General features: G+C 56.5%; 2 protein-coding genes across 6 annotated transcripts in view; one reads left to right on the top strand and one right to left on the bottom strand.

Annotated features, from left to right (window-relative positions):
• LOC106731297 (uncharacterized) overlaps positions 1 to 14,874 on the top strand; it is a 146,749-nt gene extending 131,875 nt beyond the window's left edge. The window contains exons 1-4 of one of the 5 annotated variants that reach the window (XM_075913649.2): positions 1,874 to 2,071; positions 6,035 to 6,131; positions 6,841 to 6,942; positions 7,143 to 14,874. In XM_075913649.2, coding sequence (XP_075769764.2) covers positions 1,889 to 2,071; positions 6,035 to 6,131; positions 6,841 to 6,942; positions 7,143 to 8,209 — 1,449 coding nt within the window. In that variant the 5' untranslated portion in view covers positions 1,874 to 1,888 and the 3' untranslated portion in view covers positions 8,210 to 14,874. Of the gene's footprint in view, positions 1 to 1,873; positions 2,072 to 6,034; positions 6,132 to 6,837; positions 6,943 to 7,139 lie in introns of those variants that run through there. The other 4 variants (XM_075913647.2, XM_075913648.2, XM_075913645.2 and 1 more) reach the window with 4 other exon arrangements.
• Positions 1 to 17,882, bottom strand: part of LOC142823148 (uncharacterized) — a 50,380-nt gene that overhangs the window by 30,444 nt on the left and 2,054 nt on the right. Inside the window, exons 4-5 of the mRNA XM_089771438.1 lie at positions 16,683 to 16,799; positions 15,393 to 16,285 (exon numbers count right to left, since the gene is read on the bottom strand). Coding sequence (XP_089627564.1) covers positions 15,393 to 16,285; positions 16,683 to 16,799 — 1,010 coding nt within the window. The remainder of the gene's footprint in view (positions 1 to 15,392; positions 16,286 to 16,682; positions 16,800 to 17,882) is intronic.

Raw genomic sequence — 17,882 nt, 5'->3', positions numbered from 1 at the left:
TCAAATTTGTATATGAATTCCAGCTCAGCACTTTCTTCTTGCAGTCTGTTTATGCAATAAAAGACACTATGTTTTTCTTTCTTTATTTGTTTAATCTATTTCAAATATTGGTGCAAAGGAGGCCGGTCACACTTAAAGGCTAGGGGAGTGTTGTATTCTCGAAAGCAGGGACTCTGAACAGAATTCTGGGCCCCCCACTATAGAAAGGATGTGGACGCATTGGAGAGGGTCCAGCAGAGGGCAACCAAAATGATTAGGAGGCTGGAGCACATGACTTAGGAGGAGAGACTGAAGGATTTGAGTTTGTTTAGTCTGCAGAAGAGTGAAGGGGGATTTAACAGCAGCCTTCAACTTCCTGAAGGGAGGTTCCAAAGAGGACGGAGAAAGGCTGTTCACAGTAGTGATGGATGGCAGAACGAGGAGCAATGGTCTCAAGTTACAGTGGGGGAGGTCTAGGTTGGAGATTAGGAAAACTATTTCCCTAGGAGGGTGGGGAAGCACTGGAATGGGTTACCTAGGGAGGGGGTGGAATCTTTGTCCATAGAGGGCTGTGTCTAGACTGGCAAGTATTTCCGCAAAAGCAGCTGCTTTTGTGGAAAAACGTGCCAGCTATCTACACTGGCTGCTTGAATTTCTGCAAGAACACTGACGATCTCATGTAAGAAATCAGTGCTTCTTGCGGAAATACTATGCTGCTCCCGTTCCGGCAAAAGTCCTTTTGCGCAAAGCTTTTGCTCACAAGGGCAAGTGTAGAGAGCTCAGATTTGTTTTGCGCAAAAAAGCTCCATCGCAAAAATGGCGATCGGGGCTTTTTTGCGCAAAAGCTCATCTAGATTGGCCACGGATGCTTTTGCGTAAAAGCATCTGTGCCAATCTAGATGCTCTTTTCCGCAAATGCTTTTAATGGAAAACTTTTCCGTTAAAAGCATTTGCGGAAAATCATGCCTGTCTAGATGTAGCCGAGGTGTTTAAATCTTGGCTTGACAAAGCCCTGGCTGGGTTGATTTAGTTGGGAGTGGTTCTGCTTTGGGCAGGGGGCTGGACTCCACGACCTCCTGCTGTTTCTTCCAGCCCTATGATTGTAGGATTCTAATTTAGGATTCATGGGGAGAATCCATGGTCCTGGGTGATGCTTTTGCTAGGAGAATGAGCAGGATCCGTGTAGGGATGTAAAATCCTGGGTAACAGATTAAACGTGAGGTTTAACAGGTTTATCAATTAGCGGAGAGGCCCCATTCCCCACCATGGCCCAGCTGAAGAGGCCCTCCCCTTAATTGGGCCTGTGACATGCCCGGGTTGCCATGGACAGGGGCTACCCCAGACACCGGGAGCAGCCCCTGCCTGCAACGTACATGGCCCACAGTGGACAGGGGCTGCTCCAGATGCCAGGAGCAGCCTCTGCCCTTGCCGGGTCACCTGGGGCTGGGGCAGCCCCCTGCCCACAGTGGGTGGGGAGCTGCTCCAGCCCCCACCGGTGAACCAGAACCGGAAAGCCTCACCCGTTCACCGGTTAGCCTGCTACCCTGTCACATCCCTAGACCCTGGGCTGAAGAGGCAGGGCAGACCCATTGGTGGGTCCCCACATAGGGCAAGAATGAGGCCACTGTCCACTCTTCTGTCCTGGGGGGCGGGGCACCTGCAAAGGGGACAGAAAAGAGCCCCCAGAGCCAGGCCGGTCTGTAAAACCTCCCTCAGTGAAGGGTGCATGGGGGGAGTGATTGGATCCTGCCCTGTAAGTCCCAGCCTGGGGAAATTCCCAGGGAGAGGGAGGGGGTGTCTTTGTGCCAGCAGCCAAATGCCTCTGGCCTGGAATTTCTCCCCGGGAGGGGCCCGCGGGAGCCGCGCGCTGTGGCCACCAGGGGGCCCCGGCTGGTCTCGGGTGGGGGCGATGAATAGTTTTTCCAGGCGGCCGGGGTGGAGCTTCCTAGGTCAGACGCTGCTGCTGCTGCAGCCGCCTCCATTGTGCGCCGGGAGCCCGGCCGGGAGCCCGTCCCCAGCGCCCCGCGGCGCCCGGCCCGGCTGGAGCCAGCCCCGCGCCCTGCGCGCCCAGCCCCGGAGCCGCAGCCTGCAGGTGAGGGGCGCGCCCCGGGCACAAGGAGAAATGGGGGGAGGGGTTCCCGGCTCCCAGCCCCATTCCCTGCAGCCCGCCCGGGGCAGAGACTGGCAGGGGCAGCGGGAGCAATGGGGAGGGGGTCCCGGCTCCCAGCCCCCCCCCGGGCCGGAGCCTGTCCTGGGACGAGGGAAGGGGCAGGGAGAGGAAAGGCCAGGCCCTGCCCGGTCCCCGCGCTGCTGGGGGATGGGCTGCCCGGGGGGGGGGGGGGGGGTCAGGGGGAGCCCCCTCTCCCCAAGCGGCTCCTGGGATGCTGTTGCTGGGGGGTTAAAATGTCTCGGTGGGGTCCGCCCGGGACCGAAGCGGGTTCCCAGCCCTGCCTGGCCCCGCGCATCTGTCTGCAGGGAGGGAGCTTGCCTGGGCTAAATGGGTTTGCTGTTAAATGCCCCCCCAGCCCCTTCTGACCCCTCCCTTCTCACAGGCGGCAGGAAGTCAGCCGCTGGCTCCGGGGCGCACCCCTCTGCGGGGGATAGGAGGGGGCACAGCTCCAGCGGGTCCCTCGCGCGCGGGGGGGGGGGGGGGGGGGGGTCTCACTGGGGAAGTGGGTTGTGGCAGGAGGAGGAACCACACAGCTGGAGGGGTCACAGTGTTGGGAGGAGGAGACACCCCCCATTGGGCTGTGTTTGGCAGCGAGGCCTAGTGGCTAGTGCACCTGAGTGACAGAAGAGTAGGGATGGTAAATTGAGATTAACTGGCCAATCGAATAGTCGATAAGGGCACTTCCGCCTTGAAAGTGGTGCAGGAAAGCTGGGGGCGGCAGGAACAGGCCCCTGCTGGCCCCGTGCTCCCCGTAGCGTTTCAAAGCGGCAGCGCTGCATGGAGTCCAAGATCTGGCCCTGGGCTCCTCACGGTGCTGCCGCTTTGAAGCACCCACCCCTCTTCCCCCGCCCCACTTGCTGCCTCTTTCTGAGGCAGCAAGTGGGGAGAAGCGACTAGTCAACTCGTGTATCGACTGTCTGATAAGCTTATCAACTAATCGGCTAGCTGACGCATTGTTCACATCCCTACAGGAGACCCATCATCTATTCCTAGTGACGCTACTGGCCTCTGGCCTGAGTACGGGGCAAGTCCCTGGCCTGCTGCATGCCTCAGTTTCCCCCTCTGTCACGGGGGCCGAGCGCCCGTCTACAGTGTTGTGGGAGGCGTTGTATAAATGGAGTGGGAACAAGCAAGCAAAGAGGTTAACATCACCGAGTCCCTGTCTAAACCAGGGTCAGGGTACCTCTGCCTTTAGTACCATGCCATACTCCCCATGCCATACTCCCCATCCCTTGAGTATGGGCATGTACAGGGCCAAGTAAGGCCTTCGGGTTAGCGACATCCCTCATTCCCTTCTGCTGCAGCTGGAGAGGGGTTTAGAGGGGAAAGGCCCCTTGTCCAGCCAGTCTTTCCCTGGGATCACAAGCAGGAATCACCTCCCATGGGGGACGGGAGGGGGAGAGAGAAGGAATTCGCTGAGGTGGCCTGGAGTTGTTGTTAAAGTCTGATCCCATTTCACTGGGATTCAGCCATAGTCGGGAGGGGCGGTGACGTTGTCTGGGTCTCTCTTTCTGGCTCGGGCCGGCCAGGACAGCTCTCGGGATTAAGACAAAGGTGCCCGCAGTCCCAGGAAACGGTGGCCAGGAGGGTGACGCTTTCCCTACTAGCCTCTGTGGGTTCTTTCTGGCTTGCCCTCCCAAAGCCTCGCTCCTGTCAGAGATGCACCCCTACCGTCTTTTCTCCACCAGTTAGGTCCGACACCCGACACACCCATGTTGGTTTGTGAGATTCCAGGACCTCAGCTCCCGTTTCTAAGGAGCTTATCTTGCAGCAGCTGTTGGATTTTTGTGCTAGACCAGTGTTTCTCAACTCTCTTTTTGTAAAGTACCCCTTTTTAAAAAAATAAAAAATAAAAATAAGTACCCCCACTACCTACAGTTTTCAGACACAACTTTTTTTTTCTGACATTGCAACACATTTGTTTAAACGACTTAATCACTGCCGGGTGATGAAATGTTTGGGTGTAAAAAGTACAAAAATAATAAAGCACTGTAAAACTTAAAAATTCAGTTTTCTCCACATTTCAGTTGTGTTGACGTACCCTCCAAACTTCTCTCGAGTATACATACTTGACCACTCTGATTAGCTTCTAATGAGGTAACCGGCTCTATGGATATGGGAAAGTCAGTGGATGTGATACACCTTGACTGTAGCAAAGCTTTTGATGCGGTCTCCCACAATATTCTTGCCAGCAAGTTAAGGGAGTATGGATTGGATAAATGGACGGTAAGATGGATAGAAAGCTGGCTAGACTGTCGGGCCCAGCGGGTAGTGATCAACGGCTCGATGTCAGGTTGGCGGTCTGTTTCTAGTAGAGTGCCCCAAGGATCTGTTCTAGGACCGGTTTTGTTCAATATCTTTGTTAATGACTTGCATGAGGGGATGGATTGCACCCTCAGCATGTTTGCAGATGACACATAGAATCATAGAGCTGGAAGAGACCTTAGAAAGTCATCAAGTCCAGCCCCTTGCCGAAGGACAGTAAGCTAGGGGGAGAGGTAGATACGCTGGAGGGCAGAGATAGAGTCCAGAGTGACCTGGACAGATTAGAGGATTGGGTCAAAAGAAATCTGATGAGGTTCAACAAGGACAAGTGCAGAATCCTGCCCTTGGGACGGAAGATTCCCAAGCATTGGTACAGGCTGGGGACCGACTGGCTTAGTAGCAGTTCTGCAGAAAAGGACCTGGGGGTTACAGTGGATGAGAAGCTGGATATGAGTCAGTGTGCCCTTGGCACCAAGAAGGCTAATGGCATATTAGGTTGCATTATGAGGAGCATTGCATTAACAGCAGAGCTAGGGAAGTGATTATTCCCCTTTATTCGGCTCTGGCGAGGCCACATCTGGAGTATTGTGTCCAGTTCTGGGCCCCCCACTACAGAAAGGATGTGGACGCATTGGAGAGGGTCTAGCAGACGGCAACCAAAAGGATTAGGGGGCGGAGCACATGAACTATGAGGAGAGGCCGAGGGATTTGGGTTTGTTTAGTCTGCAGAAGAGAAGAGTGAGGGGGGATTTGAGAGCAGCCTTCAATTTCCGTTCCAAAGAAGATGGAGAAAGGCTGTTCACAGTAGTGACAGATGGCAGAACAAGGAGCAATGATCTTAAGTTACAGTGGGGGAGGTCTAGGTTGGATATTAGGAAAAACTATTTCACTAGGAGGGTGGTGAAGCACTGGAATGGGTTACCTAGGGAGGGGATGGAGTCTCCATCCCTAGAGGTGTTTAAGTCTCAGCTTGACAAAGCCGTGGCTGGGTTGATCTAGTTGGGATTGGTCCTGCCTAGAGCAGGAGGCTGGACTCGATGCCTCCTGAGGTTTCTGCCAGCTCTATGGTTCTGTGATCCCTGGGTACTGTTACCACTGGTTGAGAAGCACTGCGCTAAACCAAACCAGTGTCCGTCTGGTCTGCGTGCACCGGCTCTGGTTGCTATTTGTGACTGGGAGGCCTTGGGTCCAGTTGGTGGAATTTGCAGGCCCAGTTCTCCCCGCAGGGAGCGAGGGAGGGGGCAGGGAACAGGACGGGGTAGGAGTTAATGGCTGCTCCTATCCTGGCTGGTCAGAGAGGCAGAGGCCTCCACGCAGCCAGTGAGCTGGCTACGGGGCATGGAGCCCACACATGGGTTGTCTCTCAGGCCAGATGAGGGAATCTGGAGACCGGCATGCACGGGCAGAGGATGGGTTCGGTCTTGTGGAGCAAGAAGAGTTTCTGCCTTGGGAACGGTCCAGGGGCAGGTGTGTGTGGGGCAGGGAAGTGGTGTTGGGAGGTGGGTGGGCAGGGATCTTTCTGGGGGCTCAGGGAGAGGGAGGCTGGTACGGGCCGTGGCTCAGCTGATGGGACGGTGGCTGGGGCAGGAAGCTCTGAGCTGGGGACCCTTGCTATTCCAGGGGCTGGCGACCTTCGAGGAGATGGCCGTGTATCTCACCGAGGGGCAGTGGGCCCTGCTAGACCCACACCATGGACTCCTCTGCAGGAACCTCCTGGGTAAGGCTTCCCGTCCCCTAGGGCATGAGGAGCTGGGGTCCTTCTGCCCCCAGGGGTGGGTTTGTTCATGAGGACCAGTCGCATCGTCCCCGGCCCCCGTGTGGGACAGACTGTCCCCCATAGGACTGGAGAGGCAGGGACACAGGGATGGTGCTGTTCCCTTAGATCTAGGCTCCCAACTGGGCAGTGTTTCCTGTAAGTTGTGGGGCAGTTTAACCGGCCCTGCCCAGCCAGAGGCTCGGGACTTGCACGCAGAGCTGCCTGACCGGGCGGGGCGGATTAAGCAGCGGCAGGGCTGTGCTGCCACACAGCTTAGCGGGAACAGCGCAAGCGGGACCAACTCCCTGCCTCCCCCACTTCCCAGGCCGCTGCTCCCCAGCGATGGACGCATGTCCTGGCCCTGCTCTGCTCCACACAGCCAGGTGCCGAGCGAGATTTGCAAACTTCCTCGGTGCCGGACTCCCGTTGTACAGAATCCCTCCAGGACCCTGTCCGGTGCCTGTAGAAACCTGGCCCGAGTCCTCCCATAGCTCATGCCAGGACACTCGGCACATCTCCCCCGACGCTAGCCTGTCCCAGTGGGCTTCAGGAGCATTCCCCTACCCGTTTGCCCGCTTGTAAGTGTCCCTGCAGCAAAGAAAGAGGCCAGGCTGGAAACCCTGCACAGCCGCCTCCGACAAACGCAGACCGCTTGCTTTCCCCCAAGCAGGGTTCCCTGTTCCCAAGTCCTGTGAGATCTCCCAGCTGGAAGGGGGGGAGGAGCCGTGGGGCCCGGATCTGCAGGCCGGCGAGGAAGCGGAGACGCCGAGAGGTGAGTGTTCACTCCGGTCGGCCCCTTGCCCTGTTTTGTGTCCTGGTGGCAGATGTCACTCATGGAATCAGTCGGCCCTGTGGGTGGTTGGGCTCAGCCCCCATCCCTGCTCCTCCGGGGAAGGATTCGGATCCTGGTGGGGATTCGTTTTCCCGCGCTAAGGACTGACTCCTGTCTGGTTTCTCCCTCTGTCCCAGCAGGTGACGAGATGGGCGGCGGGAGCGAGGAGGAGAGCTCGCAGCAGGGAGAGCCTGAGCCAGGGGCACCGGTGTTGGGAAGAGCTGCAGGGAACGTTTCCCAGCAGGGAGAAGCCCGGGACAGTCAGCCCAGCCTGGGCGGGCAGCTGGGAACCCAGCCAGGGAACAGAGAGGATGCATCGTCCCCCAGGCCCGAGGACACCACCCACCCGACACCCCCCGGCGACGAGAGGCCGACCATCTGCGAGGAATGCGGCAGGAGCTTCAGCCGCAGCTCGAACCTGATTGTCCACCAGCGGCTGCACGCCGGCGAGAAGCCCTACAAATGCCTGGACTGTGGGAAGGGCTTCAGCCGCAGCTCCCACCTCATCACCCACCAGCGGCTGCACACCGGGGAGAAGCCCTACAAGTGCCCCGCCTGCGGGAAGAGCTTCAGCGACAGCTCCACCCTCATCACCCACCAGCGGCTGCACACCGGCGAGAAGCCCTACCAGTGCCCCGACTGCGGGAAGGGCTTCAACCAGAGCTCCAACCTGACCTCCCACCAGCGCACCCACACCGGGGAGCGGCCCTACCGGTGCCCCGAGTGCGGGAAGCGCTTCAGCGTCAGCTCCTACCTCATCCGGCACCAGAAGATCCACACGGGGGAGCGGCCCTACAAGTGCGAGGAGTGCGAGAAAAGCTTCAGCCAGAGCTCCAGCCTCATCAACCACCAGCGGGTGCACACCGGCGAGAAGCCCTACCGGTGCCTGGAGTGCAACCGGTGGTTCCGGAACAGCTCGGACCTCATCCGGCACCAGCGCACCCACACCGGGGAGCGGCCCTACCGGTGCCCCGACTGCGGCAAGAGCTTCAACCGCAGCTCCAACCTCATGACCCACCAGCGCATCCACACGGGGGAGAAGCCCTACGCCTGCCCCCAGTGCGGCCGGGGCTTCTCTGTGAGCTCCGCCCTCATCAAACACCAGAGGACCCACCGGGAGGAGAAACCTTACGACTGCCCCGACTGCGGGAAAAGCTTCATTCGCTGCTCCAATTTTCTCACACACCGGAGAATCCACACGGGGTAGAAACTGGCCTCCCCCGATTTCCCTGCACCGCAGGCGGCCTGCTGAGAATGAGCCACGTGGAGCCTGCCGGGCAAGACTCTCTTCTCAGCGGGCCCTGGAAATCTGGTTTGGGGGCACACAGGACTGGGTTATCGATAGGAAAGGAGGGGTGGTTTGGTTTGGGATTTCAAACCCTTTTAGCGACACATTCCCGCGAATGCAGCCTCAGCCGGCGGCACCGGGTGGCTCTATCCTGCCTGTCCGAGCGGTGCTGAGGCCGTCTTAAGAGCCTGCATGTCTGCGGGCTCTGTGGATGCCGTGTGGGTACCGTGCGCCCAGGGAGGTGACACACATCGTGCTGGCTGTGGGAAAGCAGATGCGCTCAGAGACCCGTGGCGTTTGAAGCCCTCTGTGCCACGTGAAGGGCATTCACAGCGCGCTTTTGGATACAGAGCCCCGCCGGGAGTTCCACTCTGCACCAGTTTTGCCTGATGAGGTAACACAGACGCCTCCGGGGCTGGGTCTTTCCCATCTGTGGCTCCCAGCCAGGGTCCGGCCGGGCACAGGGCTCTCAGTGACACCCTGCAGTGACACCAGGTGGCCCGTTCAGCACAAGGCGACAATTCGCTAGTGACCTGGCACATAGAATCGGAACGTCCTTGGGGCAGAGGTTAACGCATGGCCCAAACTGGCCACGCCAGGGCAACCAGCCGGCAGCTGCTTCAATCTTTGTTTCTCCGCTCTGGACTCTGCAACAGCCAGCCCTTATCTCAGCCCAACCCATTGCTCCTGAACTGGGGCTTTTGCTCTGCTTCCCTGCCGAGGGAACCTCCTTCCTATGGGCCTGGTTCCCGGGTCTCAATGTCTTGGCCATTAACATGGTCGGTTTCAGCCCATTTTTTCACGACTCAGTCATTCCACCCCAGATGGCTCTGGGCCGTTAGAATAGTGTGTTTAACCCTTTTGCACCCTCGGAGGGGAGAGGGGGGGACCCAAAGTTCAGAGGGAAACTGAGGCACACAGGCACCATAAAAATATTACAGAACATTCCGGCGTCAGCACGCCAGCCTCACTCTGCCTGCCTGGGAATAAACATTAGTGAATGTGACTGGGGCATGGGGTGCATACCCCACCGGAGAGCTGGCAGCTGGGGGTGCACTGGTGGGTACCCACCAGTCACAGCTTCTCCGTCAGAGACGGCATTTGCTTGAGTTAGGGCGATTTTCTAAATCATTGTTTTACCCCTTGGCGAAAGTCACATAGGCACTTTCGGTGCGCCAGGCCCGGCCCTGCCGAGTGTTTCTGGCTGTGCCACACCGATAGCTGTGATTCCAGGCAGTCGCCATGGGGCTATGTTAACGGGTGGTGTCTCTTTGGGAACGGGGGGGAGCGCTCTGAACTCCCATTGGCCGAAGGCAGATTTACACTGAACTGATGTCCAGATTTGCATGGCTGCCTTTTCAGAATGGCTCTTGGTTGAGCTGCCTCTCCCACGCCCGGAACATTTGGCGTGTTGCAGAGTTTCCTGCTACATGGATCCAGCCTTGTTCTAAGGATTCAGGGTTCTAGTAAAAGCTTCCGCCCTCCCCCGTTTCCTATGGATGGGCACAACTTTGTGGTTTGATTTATTACTTGTTAGTAGGTGGGGAGGGTGGGGCTGACACCCTCTCTTTAAAATTATTTGTTTTAACTTCATGTGCGGTCATCTTCAAGTTCCTTTTTCTAGTAATAAATCCGCTTGATAAGAAGTCTGTGCGTGCGCTGTGTGAAATTCAAAGACATCATGCGCAACACAGATATTTCCACCGTACCGGGACCCATCCTACTCAACATGTTCATAAACCATCTGGAGAAAGGGGTAAACAGTGCAGATTTGCAGATGATCCTAAACCGCTCAAGAACAAAGCGGCCTGTGAAGCATTTCAGAAAGGTTTCACAAAACGAGGTGATTGGGCAACAAAATGGCACATGAATTTGAATGTTGTGTGGCAAAGTTCTGGCCGTGCCGCGTGGGGCTCACGCTACTGGCGGTAAACTCAGAGACTCACCGTGGTCCTGTGTACAATCCCTTCTCTTCACAGGAGGCAGAGTCTATAGCTTAGGGAGCCATACTTATCACAGGCTAGTCCGTGGTTCTGGGGTGAAAACCCCTTGACAGTTCTGCTCTCCCTTCTTGGGACAGGCTCTGTGTTGGCGTGGGGGGGGGGGGACCCAGGCCCACCCATTACTCTGGGTTCCAGCCCAGGGGCCCTAAAGTAGCAACAGCAGTTAAGGTTGTTTTCCTTCTGACTTGGCAGCTTTTTCCCTGGGACACTTCTCCAAACAACCCCTCTAAAATGTCTCCCCCGGTACCTGTTAACCAGCTCTCAGCTCACCCACAGCTGCTCCGTGTTCCTCCCTTTCTCCTTCCAGTGGCCACTCTTTGTCTTTCCCCTCTCCTGACCTAGGGGAGGCCTTTTAAAGCAACCCCCTCCCCCCCCTCCGGCTGTCATTGGCTGCAGGTGTTGAGTGACTTGTGTGAGGAAGCAATCTAGTTAATTAGCCCCAGGTGTTTTCCTGCCTTCATTTTTATTACAGCAGGCTCTAGTAGTTTATTCTGGAAAGAGAAAACCACTTATCCAGTGCCCTGTATTCCTGCTTTCCCCCAGAGTGTGGTAGGCTGCTGGCTTAGGTCTGTCCCAGTTGATAAATGCAAAGTAATGCACATTGGAAAGAATAATCCCAACCAGACATACAAAATGATGGAGACTAAATTAGCTATTACTCTGGTCAGCTGGTTCTGGGGCTGGTTTTGTTCAACATCTATTAATGACCTAGATGAGGGAATGGATTGGCACCCTCAGCAAGTCCGCGGATGACACTAATCTAGGGGGAGAGATAGATAAGTTGGAGGGCAGGGATTGGGTCCAGAGTGACCTACATAAATGGGAGGATTGGGCCAAAAGAAATCTGATGAGGTTCAACAAAGAGAAGTGCAGAGTCCTGCCCTTGGGACGGAAGAATCCCAAGCATTATTACAGGCTGGGGGCCAACTGGCTTAGTAGCAGTTCTGCAGAAAAGGACCTGGAGGTTTCAGTGGATGGGAATCTGGAATGAGTCAACAGTGTGCCCTTGTAGCCAAGAATGCTTTTCTCTGAGCCCTCCTCCCCCATGTGGCGCTGTGGGTACCAGAACCGGGCACAGTGTGCAAGGGCTGTGATGGATTCACCATGGCTTGTGTTACGCGAGAGGTCAGACGAGAGCAGTGGTTCTCAAACTTTTTAATCCCCAGCACTCCCCGTTCAATGCAGACCTTTCCACGGACAACCACCCACCCACCCATGATAACAAAATGGGTGCAGGAGGGAGTGAGGGTGCAGGGTCTGGCCAAGAGAGGGTGCTGGAACAAGCTGAGAATGGGGAGGTCTGGGGAAGTAGGAGGGTCTGAGTGGGACAGGGTGTGTGTGACGGGGATGGGAGTGGAGGAGATTGGGGGAGGGTTGCTTACCTGGCTCTCTGTATCCCACCACACCCAAGCACTGCTCCCATTGGTCATGATTCCAGCCAATGGGAGCAGCGGGAAAAGCCTCCAGGTGAGCGGGTTCCTTTGCTGCCGTTCCCGCAGCCGGGGAGAGGAGGAGCAGCAGCGCACGGAATCGCTTCCTTCCCTGGCAAGCCGGATCCCATCATTTTGGACACAAAGCAGACGCACGATTTAAAAAACTACCCTGTTCTGACATTTTCCCAATGACACTTTTTAAAACATTGTGGGGAGGGCAGAACAATTTTTTCCATTTTTTGCCCCCAGCGCTACCACTTCCATCCTGCTCCCGGCCTCCTTGTGTTTAACGGGAGCCTAGGACTAGTGCTGTCTCCTTGCACAGGGGGAATTTCACCTAGTGAACGTGCGTGCACACACACACACGTTTCTCTGCACGAGTCGTAATTAACATTTATTCATTGCTACTGTAGTACAATTAACAGGCCCGGTTCTGACTGAGGCCCCGTTGGGGCAGACGCTACATACACACAGAAAGACAGGGGCCCTGTGGCAAAGGGTTTACAATTGAAACAAGACTAAACGGGGAGGGAGACAGACGAGAGATAAAAGGAGAGGACTGGCAGGTTTCTCCCACATACATCTTACCACACACAGACATGCTGTACAGTTAGACTGGCAGAGGGATATGCATGGGGAGTACAACTGGCTGAACACATGCAGTCTAAACTGTTCATTGATGGAAATTTGGGTTTTGACCAAACTACATTTTTCATGAGACGGAAAATACCTGATTTCTGAGGCAAGTATCATTTTGACATCTAAAGGCTAAAACACAAAACAAATTCTGCCATGGCAGTCTTATGAGAATTGTAGTTCAATTGCTTTGTGTCCTTAATCTCCACTATTGGCTGCTTTCCCCAGCTGGACTTCATCTCCCATGATGCACTGTGGCCAAGGGACTTCCATGATGCACTCTTTTCTTGCAGCAAGGTATCATGGGAGATGTATGCCAACTAGGGATCAAAGAAATGGGGGGGAGGGGGGAAAGACGCACCCAAACTACATCTCCCATGAAGCACCAAGGTGACATTTCAGAATTTCCTCATTTTCATTATAATTTTCTATGGAAATCCTAGTTTCTGACCAACTCTGCTGTGATTAGACAGACAGACAGACTAGGAATAATCAATATGCAGACCACGGGCCAAACTCCAGACCACCAGATGCTTTCGAACAGACTCTGAAATGTTATTTACTTATCATTATCACTGATTTTTAAAAAAAATTTCTCTAGCGCCTGTCTGGACCATGACTATACCTTGCCCAAAAAATGTAGCCCGGGGGGGGGGGGGGAGAGGAAGGACAACCCCTGGGTTAGAGGGTATTACATCCTCCTTAATCCTGCCAAAACAGAGCACAAATGGGATTGACGTGGTCTGACCTCTGCCTACAGGGGTGAAACAACAGGAAACGTCCCTTGAAACACGTGTGTGATGCTGTTTCCTGTTTTGAGACCAGCTGCCGTGGAAACAGATGCAGGATTTTCGGACAGCGCTATGGAGAGCTCCACAACACAGGAATTGCCCAGAATCAGGGTTTATGGGGGGCAATACACCACATGGCCCAGCTGGCTTGTCACCTTCTCCCCCCAACCACTCCCTGCCACCCCAGAGGCCTCCATTGCTTTGGGTAGTTTTCAGCTTTAAGAAACATAAAATTCCAATTTGCTACAACCTCCGCCAATGATTAATTCATGCAGCACCCAGCTCCTTTGCCACCCTGCTGCCCTCTCCCACCCAGACACCAGCCCCCTCTCTCCTCTGACTGCTCCTTTCCCTACACCACACACTCTTGCACCTAAGCCACGTGGGCCGTGATTTTCAAAGGCGCCTCGGGCACCCAAAGCGCAGGGCGATGCAGTGGGCATTTGCTAACCCCATGCTACATGTCTGGGGGTTAGAGCCCTACCGAACTCACTGCCCCTTATGGCCAATTTCATGGCCATAGGATGTGAAAACTGGTAAATTTCACCATTTCAGCTGTTTAAATCTGAAATGTCTCCCTGTGGCAAGAGGTTCCAAGTGGGAGAGAAGGGTCTGATCTCCCCCGTGCTGCAGGGAGCACCCAGCTGGGGGGTGCTTCACTGCTGGTCCTGCCCGGCTTGGGAGGGACAAGACCTGCTCTCTCTCTGCACAGCTGCAGAAAGCGCTGCACCCCCCTGTCCTGTCCTGGACAGCATCCTGCTGCGGGGGGGTGGGGGCATCCAGAGGTGGGTCTGGGCTGGTCCCCCCTCCCACCGCCAGAACAGTTTGCAGGGGAAGGACACACCTCCCTCCCTTGCCCAGCAATGTTCCCTCTAACTGTTTCCATCCACGTGTGGAATGAATTTTGTTAAGTGCACCAAGAGATGTGTGGATGTGCACCACAAATAGAAACACCTGCTGCCAGCTGTGGGTGCTCTGCTAATCAGCTGGGTGGCATTTGAATCTCTCCTGGGTGGCCACCCGAGCGCTCAGCTTACAAGGATCCCTGCTGCCCACTCATGGCTGGGAAGCCCCCTTTGATGGGGCACTCCTACGAACAAGGCGACATCAGATTTCACGGGAAGGGGCTTATTTCACAGTGTGTGACACATTTTTTATAGGTAGGAAATTGGCAGGACCCTACTTATGGAATTGAGGGAGGGCCCGTTGCTACTGCATCTGGGCACCTCACGCCTGTCAGCGAACTTGTCCTTGCTTGCCCCTGTCAGGCAGAGCAGACCCATTTTACAGATGGGGACTGAGACCGAGATACAAAGGTCCCTAGCTGAGGAAAGCTGCAGGCAGGAAGGGATTGCCTGAAAGCCCCCGAGGAGATTACGCGACTTCCTCTGCTGGAAGGGGCTGTTCTGCCAATAAGAGAAATGGATCGGTTCTGAGGAAGTTTCATTTAGGAAAAATCAAAAGAGGCCGACACATGCCTAGAGGGCCGGAATGTTCCCTTTTTGCCTTCGGGGCAGGAGGGGGACAGGCCACTTTGATTTTCCTTTTACGGGGACTTGGTTTTGATTTTTTAACAGGATGTTACATAATACTATACAGATATATTAAGTGTGTCTATGTCTATATAGTATTATATAAGCACGTGTGGGCATAAGTCACAATCGGATCATGATGGAATTCTGCTTCATGGGAAATTTCTTTCTTTTTTTTGTTTCCATTTTGGAGCCAGAATCTAAGGCTTCTTGGGGCACCCAAATTGCCCACGAAAGCTCAGGATTCCATCTCTATAGGTTAGTCTCTAAGGTGCCACAGGACAACGCGTTGTTTTTAAAGCTGCACACGAACCCGGCCACCCCTCTGAGGCCTTTCCAGTCTGACCCCAAAGCCCCTGTAAATCAACTGGAGTGAGGTCCCTAAATACCTGATGAGCTCGACTTCAGTGATTTGTGGCAGAGCAAGAAACTGAGTTTGGGTTTCCTTCCCACAAGCGAGGCCCTGACCCAGGGCTCCTTGCTAGGGCTGGGTTGCACCATGTCTCTGGCCAGGGCCGAGCCCCCCGTCACAGGGGTGTTTTCGGGTGCCGCTGGAGCAGCACGCCGCCGGCAGAGAACTCTCCCGGGAAGGGCCCACCCCCGGGCTGCTGGGGGCGGCGTTTCCCGTTCCGGTGGGTGCGCTGGTGGGCCAGGAGGGTGGAGTTCTGGCTGAAGCCCCGCCCACAGGCCGTGCAGCGGTAGGGCGCCTCGCCGGTGTGGGTGCGCAGGTGCACGAAGAGGGTGGAGCTCTGGGAGAAGCGCTTGCCGCAGCGGGCGCAGGGGTAGGGCCGCTCGCCGGTGTGGACGCGCTGGTGCCGGGTGAGGTTGGAGCTGGCGCTGAAGCGCTTCCCGCAGTCCCCGCAGGCGTAGGGCCGCTCCCCGGTGTGCACGCGCCGGTGCAGGGTCAGGTAGGCGTTGCGCCCGAAGCCCTTCCCGCACTCGGGGCAGATGAAGGCTTTGCCCTCCTCCTCCTCCAGCTCGGGGGCAGCCAGCAGCTCGCCGGCGTGGACGCGCTGGTGCCGGGCGAAGTTGGAGCGCTCGTGGAAGCCCTTCCCGCAGTGGGGGCAGGTGTGGGGCTTCTCCTGCCGGTGGGTGCGGCGGTGCCGGGCCAGGGTGGAGCCCTCCCGGAAGCTCTTGCCGCACTCGGGGCAGCGGTGGGGCTTCTCGCCCGTGTGGGAGCGCAGGTGCTGCATGAGGTGGGAGCTCTGGCCGAAGCGCTTCCCGCAGGCGTCGCAGGCGTAGGGCCGCTCGCCCGTGTGGATGCGCTGGTGGGTGGCCAGGGCCGAGCGCACCGGGAAGCCCTTCCCGCACTCGGGGCACTGGTGGGGGCGCGCGCCGTGGGCCCGCCGGTGCTTGGCCAGGTCCGAGGCGCGCCGGAAGCCTTTCCCGCACTCGCCGCACAGGTTGGGACGCTCCCGGGCCTGGCCCGGGCTCTCGGCGGCTCCGCCTGGGCCCCGGGCAGGGGGCAGCCCAGAGCCTGGCCCCCACTTTCCCTGCTGCCTTCCTGAGCTGGCCTCAGTCACACGGGCTGCTCCTCCGTCAGGACTCCGCGCCACCAGCTGCAGCTTCCCCTCCTCCTCCCACGCCATCCCCTCCGCAGCTGCAAGGGAGAGAATCGGTCGCACGTCAGTATGTCTGCCAGCAGCGCCCCCAACCGGGATGCTAAAGGGGAGGGGCCACAGCTCACCCGGGGCCTGGCAGCGTCGCTCCATTTCCCACCAGTGAGCGCGGGGGTGTCCCACCCCCTCCCCGGAGCTCTGCTTCCCCTGCCGGTGAGTGCGGGAGGGGAGGGGACTGGGTTCCTGCTGCCAGCACCAGCCTCCCCCCAGTCCCGACTCCCCATGCTCAGGCCCTGCCCGGCGCAAGGCCAGGTGGGTGGGAAGCCCTGAATGACACCTGCCAGGAGACCTGCTGGGGACAGTCCTGGCCTGGCTGAAAGGAGGCAGAACTGGGGAGCTCTCAAGATGGCTCCCAGGGTAGTTTAACTGAGTCCTCACCTGCGGGGTGGCTGTTTCGTGGGCTCTCCTTCTCCTCTGTGCCCTGTGGGTCTGGGACCCAGGGCTCCTCCCCTCCTTCCAGCTGGGCGATCACCGCGGGCTTAGGAACGGGGAATCCTGCTCAGGAGACAGAAAAGGGGTGTTCATGCAGCGCTTCTCGGGGGATCGGTTCTGTGGACTCCCGCGCTTCTCGGGGAATGGTTCTATAGATTCCCATGCTTCTCAGGGGAACGGTTCTATGGATTCCCGCGCTTCTCAGGGGAACGGTTCTATGAACTCCTTTCTGGGCCAGGCCAAGAGCATACAGGGCAAACCGGCTGGAAAACATTCCTAGAATCATGGAACACTACAGCGGGAAGGGACCTCGAGAGGTCATCATGTCCAGTCCCCAGCAGGACCAAGCACCATTAGTTCATCCCTGACAGACGTCTATCCTACCTGCTCTTAAATATCTCCAGGGATGGAGATTCCACAACCTCCCTGGGCAATTTATCCCAGTGTTTCATCACCCTGACAGGTGCAAATCCCTTGCTGCAATTTAAGCCCATTGCTTCTTGTCCTGTCCTCAGAGGCCAAAGAGAACAATTTTTCTCCCTCCTCCTTATAACACCCTTTTAGATACCTGAAAACGGCTCTCATGTCCCCTCTCAATCTTCTCTTTTCCAAACTAAACAAACCCAATTTTTTCAGTCTTCCTTCATAGGTCGTGTTTTCTAAACCTTTAACCATTTTTGTTGCTCTTCTCTGGACTCTCTCCAATTTCTTCACATCTTTTCTGAAATGTGGGGCCTAGAACTGGACACTCAGGGAGACACACTCTGTGGGGTCGCATGTCTGGGGGTAGACACATAGCTCCCCTGTGCACATGCACACAGGTCTCTGTGGTGCAAAAGTCCATCTGCCTGTTTCTGGGTGGTCCAGGACAGCGGACGGACTTTTTAAGGCTGACAATGGGAACCCAGCCCGCCCTGCCCACCACCACACTCCTGGGCCAAAAGACCAAATCACCCAACTGGAGGAGTATCCAGGGGGTATTCAGGAAACAGCTGCCTGGTATGAGCAACTCAAGAGGGGATCCAGGGAGTCGCCTTCAGATGTCCTTCCCTAGAAGCAAGGCATGCTGGGAAATGGAGAACATAAGAAGGGCCACACTGGGTCGGACCAAAGGTCCATCTAGCCCAGTATCCTGTCTACCGACAG

Source organism: Pelodiscus sinensis, chromosome 19, assembly GCF_052426305.1.
Source record: "Pelodiscus sinensis isolate ZL-2025 chromosome 19, ASM5242630v1, whole genome shotgun sequence".
Taxonomy (NCBI): Eukaryota; Metazoa; Chordata; order Testudines; family Trionychidae; genus Pelodiscus; species Pelodiscus sinensis.
The sequence above is the reverse complement of the archived record's forward strand: the minus strand, read 5'-3'. Positions and strand labels throughout refer to the sequence as shown.